This window comes from Sorex araneus, chromosome 8, assembly GCF_027595985.1.
Source record: "Sorex araneus isolate mSorAra2 chromosome 8, mSorAra2.pri, whole genome shotgun sequence".
Taxonomy (NCBI): domain Eukaryota; kingdom Metazoa; phylum Chordata; class Mammalia; order Eulipotyphla; family Soricidae; genus Sorex; species Sorex araneus.
The window spans coordinates 22,207,331-22,220,847 of NC_073309.1; the positions used below are offsets into that span (position 1 = coordinate 22,207,331).

Below are 13,517 nucleotides of genomic sequence, written 5' to 3' on the forward strand. Positions count from 1 at the left end.
TTCCAGAAATGCTGTGTGAAGTCCAGGTGGAGGGAAACGCCTTCGGGGATGGTCACCCGTTTCTCTAGTGTCAGGTGGGAGGGATAGAGGGGGCCAAAAGAAGTGCAGGGAACCGTCGTCCTTCCTTATCACTAGTCCAGGGGAAATTGGGGGCAAGTGGAAACATACACTTATAATCACTCAAGTAATCGTTGAAACAAAACAGTCTCGCTACCTGGCTCAGCCGTGGGGTTTGATAATAATACACCTGTTATCTCTCGGATGAAGACAGAATCCTAATGAGCAAGAAGAGTTGTCTAAGTACTCCTTCAGGTAACTGATAAATTGTGTCACTTTAATAATGTTTTATAGGGTGTGCTCAAAAGTAGTTCTCCGAGTGCGTGACGGGGCCCCCTCATCGTTGCCAGGTAATTCAGTGTCTGAGCATGTCGTTCAGGCAGAGATGGAGACCAGAGAGCAATAGGCATGGACACGTGGCTTCCAGTGTGGCCATTTTGCAGAGGCCTCCAGGCACGAGGGACTGTGATGCTATTTCTGTGTCGTAAGGATAGAGTTGGGGCAGCCTCGTCCCTCTTGAGTAGGAGGATTCGGGCTTCCGGGGAAGGGGTCAGTTCCCTGGCTCATCACCCAGTGAGGAAGATGCCGAGTCCCAGTAGGCATTGCCCGCTTACCAACACCGGAAATGGGAAGCGAGGCATCGCCGGCAAAGCTGTCAAGTTTGACTTCCTTCTTCCCAAATGCCACTTGCACTACAAGTCACATGGTGGGGGGGGGTGTACCTGGGGGGGGCCCCCACACCCCTTGGTGCTCAGGGGGCCGTGAGATGCCTGGGCTTCTGCGTGCACAGCATGTGCCCGTAACCCTCTGAGCCATGAGCCATCTCCTTGGCCCAAGTAAGCCCAAGCGTTCAGAGAAATGGCCTCAGAGAAATCCCCTGGGAACAACATACAGCATTTCCTCTGGATGCACAGCATCATGTTTTTAATAGAAGCTGCTTAAAGTCTTTCTAGGAAACAACCAAAGCATAAATCAGAATTAGTGGTGCCTATGGTTCGCTGCTGTGCGTTGAGAGAACGCGCTGACTCAAACTTACTTCCAGAAAAAGCTCCCAACTTGTGTGCAGTGCTGGCGTTCCGAGCGTCAGCGTGCAGCTTCCCGGGGTGCATCCGAAAGGCACAGCCTGCAGGTCGTGTGAGTTCCGTGTTCACTTGGGGAAGCATCACAGTGCCCTTTGGTCTCCCTTCCCAAGGAGAACGAGAAGGACCGGCTGGACTGTCTTTTCCCAGCTGTAGAGCTTTGCAGAGTGTTGAGGGAGCCCAGCATGGAAACTCGGTTTTGTTTTATTTTGACAAATAAGAAACCTAGGTACCAAGAAACTTACCCAGCCTCCTTATATTGACTCAGGCCTGAACCAGAACTCTTGTTTTTCTGGTCTGATCTCTTGCTGCTCATCTTAGTGAGGATTGTGAGATCTTACTGTTGAGCACAGAAAAAAATTCCCAGTGTTGTGAGGTCAGACGTGGGACGCCCCTCTGATGGTCCTGTTAGTTGTGCCCAGTTTCTTGGTGGCACGTGTACCTTTGAGGGTGCAGCTGGAACCATCTTGCTTCCACTAGTGAGAACTAGACACACCGCAAGACCTGTGGCAGTTCAGTCCAGGTTTCGGTCCTCCCTGAAGGATGGAGTAAGAAACTACTACAGGTATTTACGGTGGTTTCCATTTACGATTCTTGTTCGGACCCAGAGGGCTGGAGCTCATGCCTCACCTGTCAGACCCCGCTTTGGATGCCTGACACAGCGTCATCCCCCGAAATCTGTTGGCTGCTGGGCCTGCAGCACCAAACCCATTGTCACTGGGACCCCCAGTTCCTGGTCAGTGCCCGGGAGCCCCAAGAATGATGGCTTCTTTCAGAGTTGTGCTCCTCTACTCACACACCGAAGTTAGGCTGGGGTGTAGGGCAGGAAACCAGGTCAGAATTTGGAGGCCGGTAGGAAGCGTTCTCCGGTAGGCCTGTGTCCCCTGCAGGAGGGGACATGCACGTGTTCCTGCAGAAGTGGCCCGTGTGGCGCACCTGCTTCTTGTGTCTGACATTTCTGACCAGTCCTTCGCCGTGCTTGGGGGGGCGGGGGTTGGGAGGGTGGCGCCAGGCCCAGCACTGGCTTGGGACCGTGCAGTGCTGGGGCTCCTCAAGGCAGGGCTGCTCGCAGCCCAGGAGCCGTCTCTCACCTCCCTATCATCCGTGGTCAGAGAGTTCTAGTCTTCTATTTATCGCCACTCCCCACCCCTGCCAAGCGTGGGGCTTACACTAAGAAGTTTCAGGAATTTAGAAGCTGGTGAGCAAAATTTTCCTATATCCTGAAGTGAGAAATTCCCTGAGATTCTTTGTGGGGTGGGGAGGCTCCTCCCAGCTCTCTGCTTGAGGGGTGGTTTCCTGCGGTTTGGGGGGAACCTTGCAGTGTGGGGGCCCACACGGAGACCAGGCCTTAACCCTGTGCCTCACCCCGTGCTTGCTCGCTCCCCAGCGCCCAGAGGTAAGATCGAGCCTGAAATTTTCCAGTTCTGTCTTTTGTGACCAAAGTTGTTTTAAAAGTGGGGAATGTAAGGATTAATTAGAGCAGGGCTGAAAGCCACACTTAATATATCAATTCAGCTTCTGATCTGAAAAAAAAAAAAAACTTTTCTAGCTCCTTTTGTAGAACCTGAGGCAGGCATACACTGAAATTATTTGGCCAATTTGAGCAACTTTTAGCATTTTGCCAGCACCTGTACCTGTGTGTGGATTTCAGCCCGTGGATCCTTCCAGTCAAACTATGTCCTAAATAGAAGTTGAGGGCAGTGCATTCATTTACAGGGGCACCCCCATTGATACTCCCCCCCCCACCCTGGTGCTCAGGGAGCCGTGTGATACCAGGGGTAGAGCTCGGGCCTCGCGCACGGCAGGGACATTCTCCGGCAGTCTTTGAGCCGACTCCCAGCCCGAGAGCAGTACTGTTACTAAAGAACAAATGCACCTCACCTTGGACCCCGGCACCCCAGCTGCGGTGACTCGGCTTCTGTGGATAGTCTTATTTTATAAAGAACTTGGCTATCCATCCACCTCTCCCAAAAAAACCCTGAAAGCATCGTCATACAGACGTTTGGATTTTTGTGTGTGTGTGCTCCCAGGAGATAGTGTTCAGAGAAGGGTGAGATGTCTGTTGGCTACAGATCCTTGTTGGTAATGTCACCGTGAGCCGCTGGCTCTGCAGGTTTCACCAAGACGACGTTTGCTCCATGCCCAAAGAGTGCTTTCTCCTTCCTGCTTCTTGGAGTGGTGGATTTCTTTCACCCTTCAGTCACTGAGTGGGGCCCGCGTGCCAAGACAGCATCTCGTCACCTTCCTGCAGCAGGATGGTGGAGTTTCTCTGAATGCCGGTGAATGGTGCTCCTCGAAGCTTGCTCCTGCCGCCTCCAGGTGACCGGCATTACCACGTGGGCCCCGAGCACCCGACTGTCCATCGTTTTAGGATCGGTGTCTGGGTTCCTGAGTTCTCCAGTGAGCTTCTCCCCGTCGCCCAAATAATAATTTTCAATTTTTAAAATGTGCAGACTAGTTACTGCTGTTTCTGACGTTGCAGTCCTGGGGTCACAGGTTGAGAATGGAGCAGACCTGTGAGACGTGGCAGCCATAAGAATCTAAACTTCTGTGTGGCCACAGCCAGACCCGGGGTGCTCCTGGGTCTTGCTTCCTGGTCACCAGGGCCACCCCTGCACTTCCTTCCAAGGTTCCTTTGCATCCTGTGCCAGAGTTTTGTGGTAACACTTTTTATCCTTTTGACCTATTTATTGCAGAGTGGCCTGCATGTGAAAAGACTTTCTTGATAAAGAGGAACCTTTTTTTGTTTGTTTTTTTTTCATCTTTTGTATTGGCCTAGCACTGTTCCAGATAGTTTGTAGAGTCAACTGGTTTTCCGTTGCCTCCTCCTAGCTAGGGCCGGATAGTATTTTTGTTTGTTTTGTTTGGTTTTTGCTTTTTGAGGCCGGATAGTATCAGAAGTGCTGAGAACAGAGGAAGGACTCGGGTTCTAGGACGCAGCACCTTTATGTACGCTGCCCTGTCTATGAAAGGGGTTTGCTGGTTTAACCAGAGTCGCCCGAGAATCAGATGAGGTAGCCAGATGCGTTGGCAGGTGGGAAACAGTTTGAATCAACAGGTGCCTCCTTTCCTAGGAGAGGGGCCCACAAGTTACACTATTCGGGGAGGCGTTCACTCCAACCCTTAGACGCTCTTTGACCTTGAGTTTAAGTTAAACTGGTCATCAGTGTCCTCGGGTAAAGCTGCGTGCATAGGGACTGCGGAGGTGGTGCAAGAGTTAGGGTGCAAAGCAATCTGATCCCTGACGCCCTGTGCCCTTCTTTGGGGTTCTTAGGTGAATCCTGGCTACAAAAATCGCAGGATCCAAGCAGTGTCACGTCCTCTGGCCCTAGGTAGCATTCAGCTGTGCAGCGCTGAGGCCCCCCGAGCACATCCCCCCCCCAAAAAAAATAAATGCACCAAAATAGTTCTCATTTCAAAGTTGTATTAGTAATATTCTAGTATTCTTCTGTTAATACTCCTAAGGGCCTGTCACTTACAAAGTTGCAAAATATGGTAACTGTTGCAGTTGAAATCAAGTGATGGATTTCAGGGAACAGAGTAGAAAGATCTTGTTTTTCTGGAGCTTTAAAAGGTTTGTTGTTTGCCTCACCTTGTTAAATAAGAAAAACTTAATACTGGGGAATAGACTGATACACTGGGAATCCATGAGAGACTATTGCTTTCATGGATTGATTAATGTACTTGGAAAGGTGAGACTGGAAAGATTCAGGATAAAGTTGCTATGAGAAATAAAATTACTCAGAGCATGTTTATATTTAGGCCGGTCTTGGTGGATCGTAGAGATGCTCCCAGGTAATGAAATAAATACCATCTCCAGCTGCGAGTACTGGGCTCGCTCCATCCCAGCATGCTTGGCAGTTGCTGTTTACTGGAATTGTTTATTGTCGCTGAGGAAATGGATATCTTGGTGGGTCTGTGTTGCTGTGGTGCGGAATAAAAGTCCTCCCAGATTCGAGGGTGCTGATTTACAGCCTGCCTTCCCGCCGTGAACCTACCAGTGCAGGCGAGATCAAGAAGATCGTGAGGTGGGTCTTTGCCTGCCAACACCGACTGAGGTAGAGGAAGGTGAGAGTTCTCGTGCCTCTGGTGGATGTTAGCTTTCAGATTTGCTGACAAGTTCCATGCCAGTAGGAGAAATCATTCTCTGGTCTTACTGCCTTAAGCGGCTTTGAGGAAGCAAGTAGGACCCAGGAAGGCCGTTGTCAGCCTTGTCTTTCTGTGCAGCCCTGCACAAAGCACAAAACTTGTTGCTTGTTGTTTGTGTGGTGCTGGGGGGTTGAGCGCAGGGGCTCCCACATGCAAGGCAGATGTGTAGCTCTGCCACCCTGGCCCTGAATTTTGTTGCATTTTTAGTTGATATATCTTTCAGCTTTTTGCCATTCTATCATACCAAAATTTTTAAAAATTGGGGGCTGGGAGGGAGGGTCTGTTAAAAGGTTGAAACAGCTGAACAGATCCAGTTAGTGTTTTTCTCTGGGGAAATGAAATCGTTTTATTGAGAAAAGTGGAAGCAGCGTCAGGGAAAGTGCACGTGGCTGGCCGTGATGTAGGCAGCGGAGAATGCGCCCCCAGTAGAGTGTTTAAAATCGATGGTCCCTGAGCCTGAGGCGGGAGACACTTGCCGGCTTGCAAGGCCGAAGGGCTGGTGAGGGGCTGCCTGTGTGACTGGGGGTGAAGGCGATGAAGAGGAAGACTGGCACGGCCTCTGTGGTTTCCGTAGGGTGCGTGCGTGTGTGTGTGTCTGTGTGTTGTGTCGTGTCTATAGAATGGACGCTCTCCTGTTCCCTCCCTGGGAGCGCTGTGGTTTGTCAGCCTCTGGAGCTTGCCCCAGGTGCGGGGCAGTGGTGTGGGTGCTCTGGAGGGGTGCCCTGACTTCGGGGGGCCCAGCTGCCGTTCACGCCCCGGCAGCCTCCCTCCTCTTCCCTGTCGTCTCTGCCTGGGACTGGGAAGCTGCTGGACAGGGCACAGTTGGGCAGAGCCAGGGGTTTCGCCGAGCCCTTTAACCCTTTGAGGGGCGGCTGCCTGCCCGGAGACGTTAACTAACGGGGGGCTCTGGGCTGACCTGCTGGTTTTCTCCCTTTTCACTTGGGTGTTGGGTTTGGACCCAGGGCCTCAAACAGGCCGAGGCTGTACCCTGAAGCCGCATCCCTGCGCCCCTCCATCCCCCTCCAGTGAAGGGTCTGGCTGTGTGCTTCCACTCATCGCTCCACACACGTGCTCACTTTCCAGTAGTGGGTGGCGATCCCAGGGTAGCACTGTCCGTCTGAGCTTATAGATGTGCAGGTAATCTGTTTCTGCCCTGTTTTATACGTAGTTTTAGAACAGGTACAAGAATTTCCTGGACCTTGCATCTGGCTGTCTCCAGTGTTAACGTTTGCGTTACCTTTGCTCTCTCCCTCATTGTCGCTTTCTCGTGTTTCTGCACATATATGTAAGCCTGTATAGACATATTTTTTTTTCTGAAGGGGTTTAGAGTAAAATGCAGCCATTCCAACTTTACTCTGTTTCCCTAAAAGAGAAAAAAAGGATTTCTTCAGTAGCCCAATGTAGTACCAATCAGAACAATGCTACTAGTCACTCAGCCCTCATTCTTCATTGTTAATTGCTCTGGTAGTTGGGAGGGGGTCAGTGACATGTGTTTCTGGGGGGGGTCAAACCCAGAGCTACCATATGCAAGGCATTCACTCTCACCCTTTGAGCAGCCAGCCTTCCCTGGCCCTCGTTCTTTTGGGTATTTTGGGGGGTAGTGGGAGAGACCCACACCCGACTATGCTAGGGATTGAGCCCAGGTCAGCCACATGCAAGGCACACACCCTACCTGCTGTGCTATCACTTCTGCCCCCGCCCTCATACTCCTTCCTGTGAAAGGAAATCCCAGAGAAAGCATTACATTTGCTTGTTACAGTCTTGGACAGTTACTTTGAACAGTCAGGTAATTTTATGACATTGGTACTCTTGAAGCTTCCAGGCTACTTAGTTTGGAAGTTTGTCCTTTGACTTTCTGTGTTGTGGGAGCCAGTTGGAGCAGTGCTGGGGCCTGGGGTTAGGGACCTCTCCCCCTCTCCCCCTCCCCCCCATGATCATCCGACTGCCACACAGGACAGTGCTTGGATCCAGCCATGCAGAGGCCACCAGGGTCACCCCGAAGTGCTCCCCAGCCTCCAGAGCTATGTTCAGTGGGGGAAGTGCAGGGTGCGGAGCCCCCTGAGCTGACTGGTGGGTTTTGGTTGGTTCCCAGCGCGCGCGCACACGCACACCACACACACACACACACACACACACACACACACACACACACACACACACACTTTGCATGTCATGATGGAGTGCATCCCATTCCAAAGTATTAGCCTCCCTCCGGATGAGGAAGGGACTAGGGATTGTGTCCTAGGGGGAGTCAGTCTCCTGGACGCGTGGCAGCTGTGGGGGAGGACAGCCGGACCCCAGGCTCGGAGCTCCCACCACACCCTGCTCACTGTGTTCAAGGCTGGAGCCTCAAAGGAAATGGTTGCCCTGGTAGATGTGTGTGTTCTTTCTCTCCCTCTCTTCCTCTCTTCCCCTCTGTCCCCCCTTCCCCCTCTTTCTCCCTCTCTCCCTTTTTCTCTCCCTCTCCTCCATCTCTCTCCCTCCCTCTCCCTCTTTCTCTCCCTCCTTCTCTCTCTCCCTCTCTTTCTCACACACACACTAGGTGCAGGCTTTTTAATCCTGTTTGAAGGCAAGCCGTTGGCCGCTGTGTCTGCCTGTGCTGATCTGACAGTATCTTAGGGATGCAATGCTCTTTTTCCCGAGTTACATTTTTCCCACAGCCACACTTGGGAAATGAAAACACAGTGACTAAGAGTGAGGCCTGCAGGCTCAGACTGTCTGGATTTGAATCCTGCCCCCTCTCGTTGCTGAGAGTTGCCTGGCAGAGTGCTCACTTACTACAGGGGCTTGTGAGGAGGAGAGAGAGGATTCGTCACACGGTTTTTAAAAACAGTCAGCCACCATCTGTTGAGTGCTGGCGTGAGGTAGTCACTGTTGAAAGGGCTGGACACAATGTAATTGACCTTAATGGTGCGTATTTTTCCAGAACTACTTCTGTGCTTCCACATCTTGGTCTGCTTAAGCCCAAGAGGGGCGCCTCCGGGGCTGGGGCGGGGACGGGGCCCGGGGTTTCCCTCCAGTTTCTCGGAGGTTATCGGGAGAGATTTGCAAATGCCCTGCGGTAGCAGAGATGACTTTTCCCCTGTGCTCACCCAACATCTTTCTCTAGGAATGGGACCAGTTGGGAGGTTTTCCTGGCTCTGCGCTGGTCACAGAGTTTTCGATATGAAGGAAATGGGAGTGGTGACAGGAAACGGGAGGCGGCAGCTGGGAAACAAGTTTGTAACTCCCTGTCTGTCAGAGAGCTGGTCAGTTGGCTCCGGGCAGAGCAGGTGGCCACCATTTTATTTCTGCGAGGCTGGGCTGTCCAGCTGCTCAGAGCAGTCACGTTTCCCACTTGACGGCCCTCTACTAAGCATTTTATTTTTGAAGCATGACAGGGGTGTTCAGAATTTTTAAGTACCCTAAATGTAGCTACTTCAAGATCCGATACCTAAGCCGCTGGAGTCTACGTTATTTAACTTAATCTCTGAAGTTCTTAGAGCTGAGCTCGCTTTATCTCAGTTTTGTTTTCTGATTTTCCCCCCCTTCGAGTTCAGGCATGCACGCCATCACGCGCTGGCCGTTTGAGTAAAGTCAACACTGTTTCAAAGTCTTATTTATTAACTTTGAAAGGAGTCTCACTTCTGGTTATTTTGTGTATTTAAGCCAGTGAAGAAAAAGAAGATAAAACGAGAGGTCAAGATTCTGGAGAACCTTCGGGGTGGGACGAATATCATTAAGCTGATCGACACTGTGAAGGACCCTGTGGTAGGTGCCTGTCGGGGTTGGGGGGTGGAGTGGAGAGGTTTGAGGGGGGAGTGGGCACAGGGAGCGGGACAGTGAGAATTTTGGTCACCCATGAGAAAATAGTTGGTCGTCTCGTTACTTTGATTCAGCCCACAAACATTTGCTGACTGCCTTCAGCCTCCTGCTCTTCTTGGAATAAGGAGGCTTATCACGGAGCTGGAGCAGTAGTCCAGTGGGTAGGGCGCTTGCCTTGCAAGCTGACTTGGGTTCCACCTCCGGCACCCCATATGGTCCCCCGGGCCCCACCAGGAGTGACTAACACTCGAGCATCGCCAGATGTGGCCGAAAGAGAAAGAAAGCTTACTAATGCCAACTGGCATTATTTTAAATATGCATGACACCTGAAAAATCGAGATTTGCCCTTGGAAATGCTAATTGTCTCCACAAGGACACCGGGCAGAGAAAGTGGACCTGGTGGCAGCCCCACGGCCCAAGGAAGTGCCCTTGGTTAGCTCTCATCTGCCTCTCACCCAGCGGTCACCACCAGGCTCATTCTGTAGATGCAAGTCAAGTATGTCTGCTAACCACTGTTAGGCATTTCACATGTGCAGCTTGGTTCGCTGCTTTCTCTGGGAGTCACTAATGCTTACATGTGTGGGACTCATGTTGGAGAGCCATGTGTGCCCGTGGAACACATGCACACACATACAACTTTCCTGCCACGGCCTTTGCTGTTCCCTGCCTGTTCTTGCTGGTATTTCCCTGTCTTCCATTCTCTCTCTGTCTCTGTCTCTGTCTCTCTCTCTCTATTTATTTTCTAGTTTGGCTTTTGGGCTGCATCCAGTGGTGCTCAGGGCTTACTCCTGGCTTGGTGTTCTGGGATCACTCCTGGCCAGCTGGGGGTTGAACTCATGTTGACCACATGAAAGGCAAGTGCCCTAAGCACGTTGCACTATCTCTCCAGCCCCTCCCATGATCATTTTGGTTTAAAATTCTTTTTTACTGGGGTTGGAATGATCGTATAGTAGGCAGGGTGCTGGCTTTGCAGGCGGCCAACCTGGGTTCCATCCCTGGCATCCCGTTATGGTCCCCCGAGCATCACCAGGAGTAATTCATGAGCACAGAGCCAGGAGTAACCCCTGAGTATGGCCAAATATGACCCAGTAAACAAAAAGATGTTTTTGCTTCCCCCAAAGACATCATAATAATATAACACTTATGTGCCTTGCATGATTTACAAAGAACTGGGTACTATTTTGAGTGTTTAGTTGTTTTTTTTTTTTCAGAGTGGGGTGATACCACCTCCACTGGGACATGGGGTGCCTTGGGACAGATTGGGGGGGTAGTAACTTTAAGTGCGGTTGGGGAGCACTTCGTTTTTGTTCCCGTAAGGTAGGTTTCCAGGGAGGACTGAATGTTGTGCATGTTTTTCTTTGTTTTTTCTGAGCAGCAGGCGACAGGCCAAGTAAGTTTGGGATCTGCTGGTCTGACTTAAATTAAATATCAAGCCATTTAATCCACAAACGCAATCTAGCAGGGAAAGGATGGCTGTTGTCCATGTTGTGACATTGTACCTACGAGAGTGCTGACGTCACGAGAGGCCCTTATTTGCCTGTAGCATTGCACTGTAGCACTGTCATCCCATGGTTCTTGATTTGCTCGAGCGGGCCCAAGTAACGTCTCCATTGTGAGACTTGTTACTGTTTTTGGCATATCGAATATGCCATGGGTAGCTTGCTGGGCTCTCCAAGAAGGATGGAGGAATCGAACCGGGTCGGCCGCATGCAAGGCAAACACCCTACCCCTGTGCTATCACTTATTTGCCTAATATCTTAAAATATTACTGAGCTGAGTGAGGAAAGTTTTCTTTGAAACTCTGAGAAGACTGAACAGGCTGGTGGTTTGCTAGCTTCTCTTTAATTGTCATGAAAAATGACTCCGGATTATCTCTTGAATGGCTGCCTTTGACATGCACGTTTGGGAATGGCCGTGGCTGCGTGCCCGACATGCCGGCCCCATGGCATCCTTCTGCTACCCGCAGTCCAGTGAGGCCTGTCGTCACTGACGTCACCCACTGCTGGCGCTGTTATGTGTCTGACACCAAGTGCCAGGCAAGGAGGTTGCTACTGATGCAGACCAGCAGGGACCCCTCCACCCCCAGAAGTTGGGGCGAGCAGCTGCTCCCTCCCAGGAGAGAGCCCGTGCTGGGGTGAAGCCCTGCAGCTCTGTTGCTTGCCTTGGCAGGACTGCGACCTGTTCTTGGAGGAACGTCCCGCCGTGCAGGCTTCTAAGATAATTTTTTTTTTTCTGTCACCTTTTTTTTTTTTTTCTTTTTGGGGCACACCTGGCGATGCACAGGGGTTACTCCTGGCTCTGCACTCAGGAATTACCCCTGGCGGTGCTCGGGGAGCCATATGGGATGCTGGGAATCCAACCCCGGGTCAGTTGCGTGCAAGGCAAACGCCCTACCCGCTGTGGTATCGCTCCAGCCCCGCTGTCTCCCTTTAAGCCCTTCTTTTCTCCCAGTTTTGAAACTTAGTACTTCTGACTAGCTTTTTTTTGTTTTTTTTTTTCTACTTTGCAAATCTGGAAGTATAGGTATATTATAGTCCTTAAGGACAGGGTGCTTTTGATTTTTTTTTTAAACAGATTATGTATGATTTTGGGGCAGAAACCTCTACATTGTCAGGTGAGATTAATGTTCTGTAACTGAGGTAATCCTTTTGTATGATAGCTTATTGATAATCACAGATACTTTCCTTTTGGACCCTGAAAAGAGCTGTGATTGACTCCCAGGACTTAGGATGACTCTGTCTGATACTGCTGTGTGCTAAACAACATGGAGATGGATCACCTCATTTGGGCCACTGGCAGCTTGCTCAGAGAAATCTCCTCCTCCACCCCCATTTTTTGGTGTTTTGTTTGGGGGTCACACCTGGTGATGCTCAGGGCCTATTCCTGGCTCTGCTCAGGTATCACTCCGGTCGAGGTTCAGGGGACCTTATGGGGCGCTGGGGATCCAACCCAGGTAGGTCGGCCACGTGCAAGGCAAGCACCCTGTCCTCTGTACTGTCGCTCTGGTTTTTCCTTCCTTTTTTCTTTCTTTTTTTTCTTTTTGGGTCACACCCGGCAACGCACAGGGGTTATTCCTGGCTCTGCACTCAGGAATTACCCCTGGCGTTGCTCGGGGGACCATATGGGATGCTGGGAATCGAACCCAGGTCGTCCGCATGCAAGGCAAACGCCCTTACCCGCTGTGCTGTCGCTCCAGCCCCCCTTTTTTCTTTCTTTTTATAACTTTCATATATACATCACATACATATTTATATGTATACATCTCTATATTTTTTTCTTTCTTTAAGACCTACACCTGGCACAGGGCTCATTCCAGGCAGTGCTGAGGCACAAGCAGGCCATGTGCTCGGCTCTGTGAGCGCAGTCTCTAGTCAATCCCTCGTGAGGACAAGTGGCAGCCGTCCTCGAAGTCCGCAGTCAGTCACCGAGCGGGCTGGGCACCCCTGTACATGGCGCTCAGCGCTGGCAGTCAGCCAGCTCATTGCCAACTTCGGGTCCATCTGTACCCACCGTTTCCTCACCACCCCGCCTCCCGGGGTGGCTTCAAGGAAATTTCAGATGCCATAAGATTATGAAAAGATCCTCTCGTAGGCAGCCCTGGGGTCGTCGAGGTGGGCTTTGGGGGGAGCCAGTGCAGCCGACGAAGTCTATTCCAGTTACCACTCAAATACTGACAGAAGCATTGCTATTCTCTCTTACAGTCAAAGACACCAGCTTTGGTATTTGAATATATCAATAATACAGATTTTAAGGTGAGTGTATGTGTACTTTCTGTCTGGTCTGGGTGCTTGGGGGTGAGGAGGTGACAGGAAGTACCCCTGCTGTGCTGGAACAGGAGGAGTAGATCTGGAGGGTCATTGGCGGGCGTAGAAAATTACAAATTGGGTCACTTATGCATGGCAGCAAGGTGCAGAATATGTTTGGGGTTCTTGCAGTTGGTGGAATTACTCATCACCCTTCGCCTGTCGCACTCTGGGAATAGCTGCGGGGCTGCTAGTCACCTGCTCCATTCCTGTTTTTAGACAACATAACTGTAGGTAGACGTGAACTGGAGGAATCTTCCATTGCTGATAGGTAGAGGTAAACAGAGTCAGGCTGTGTGACTGTGTGTTCACAGGAACGTTAGGAGTTCTGGGCTTTAGCAAAGCCCTATCCTGGGTCATTTTATCTTCTGTTAAACCTAATCTAATGCCTATTAATTTAGACTGTAGCATTTCTTTTAGAACCATGTTGTTTGAGGTTTTTTTAATTGTTATTTGTTTGTATTGTGTTCTAACACTGCAAGCTTAATTTCTGATGATTTTAGGGGGCCAGGCCTGCTGGACATGATAATATATAATGTCGTGGCGGGTTGCAGGAGCGTTTGGAGAACTTTCACTTGATCATAAGCGTCATCGAATAACAAGCTCGTTGTTTTGTTACGATGCA

General features: G+C 50.7%; 1 protein-coding gene across 2 annotated transcripts in view; it reads left to right on the forward strand.

Moving 5' to 3' along the window:
* Positions 1 to 13,517, forward strand: part of CSNK2A2 (casein kinase 2 alpha 2) — a 40,565-nt gene that overhangs the window by 1,246 nt on the left and 25,802 nt on the right. For both annotated transcript variants that reach the window (XM_055145467.1, XM_055145468.1), the window contains exons 3-4: positions 8,934 to 9,035; positions 12,791 to 12,841. In XM_055145467.1, coding sequence (XP_055001442.1) covers positions 8,934 to 9,035; positions 12,791 to 12,841 — 153 coding nt within the window. The remainder of the gene's footprint in view (positions 1 to 8,933; positions 9,036 to 12,790; positions 12,842 to 13,517) is intronic.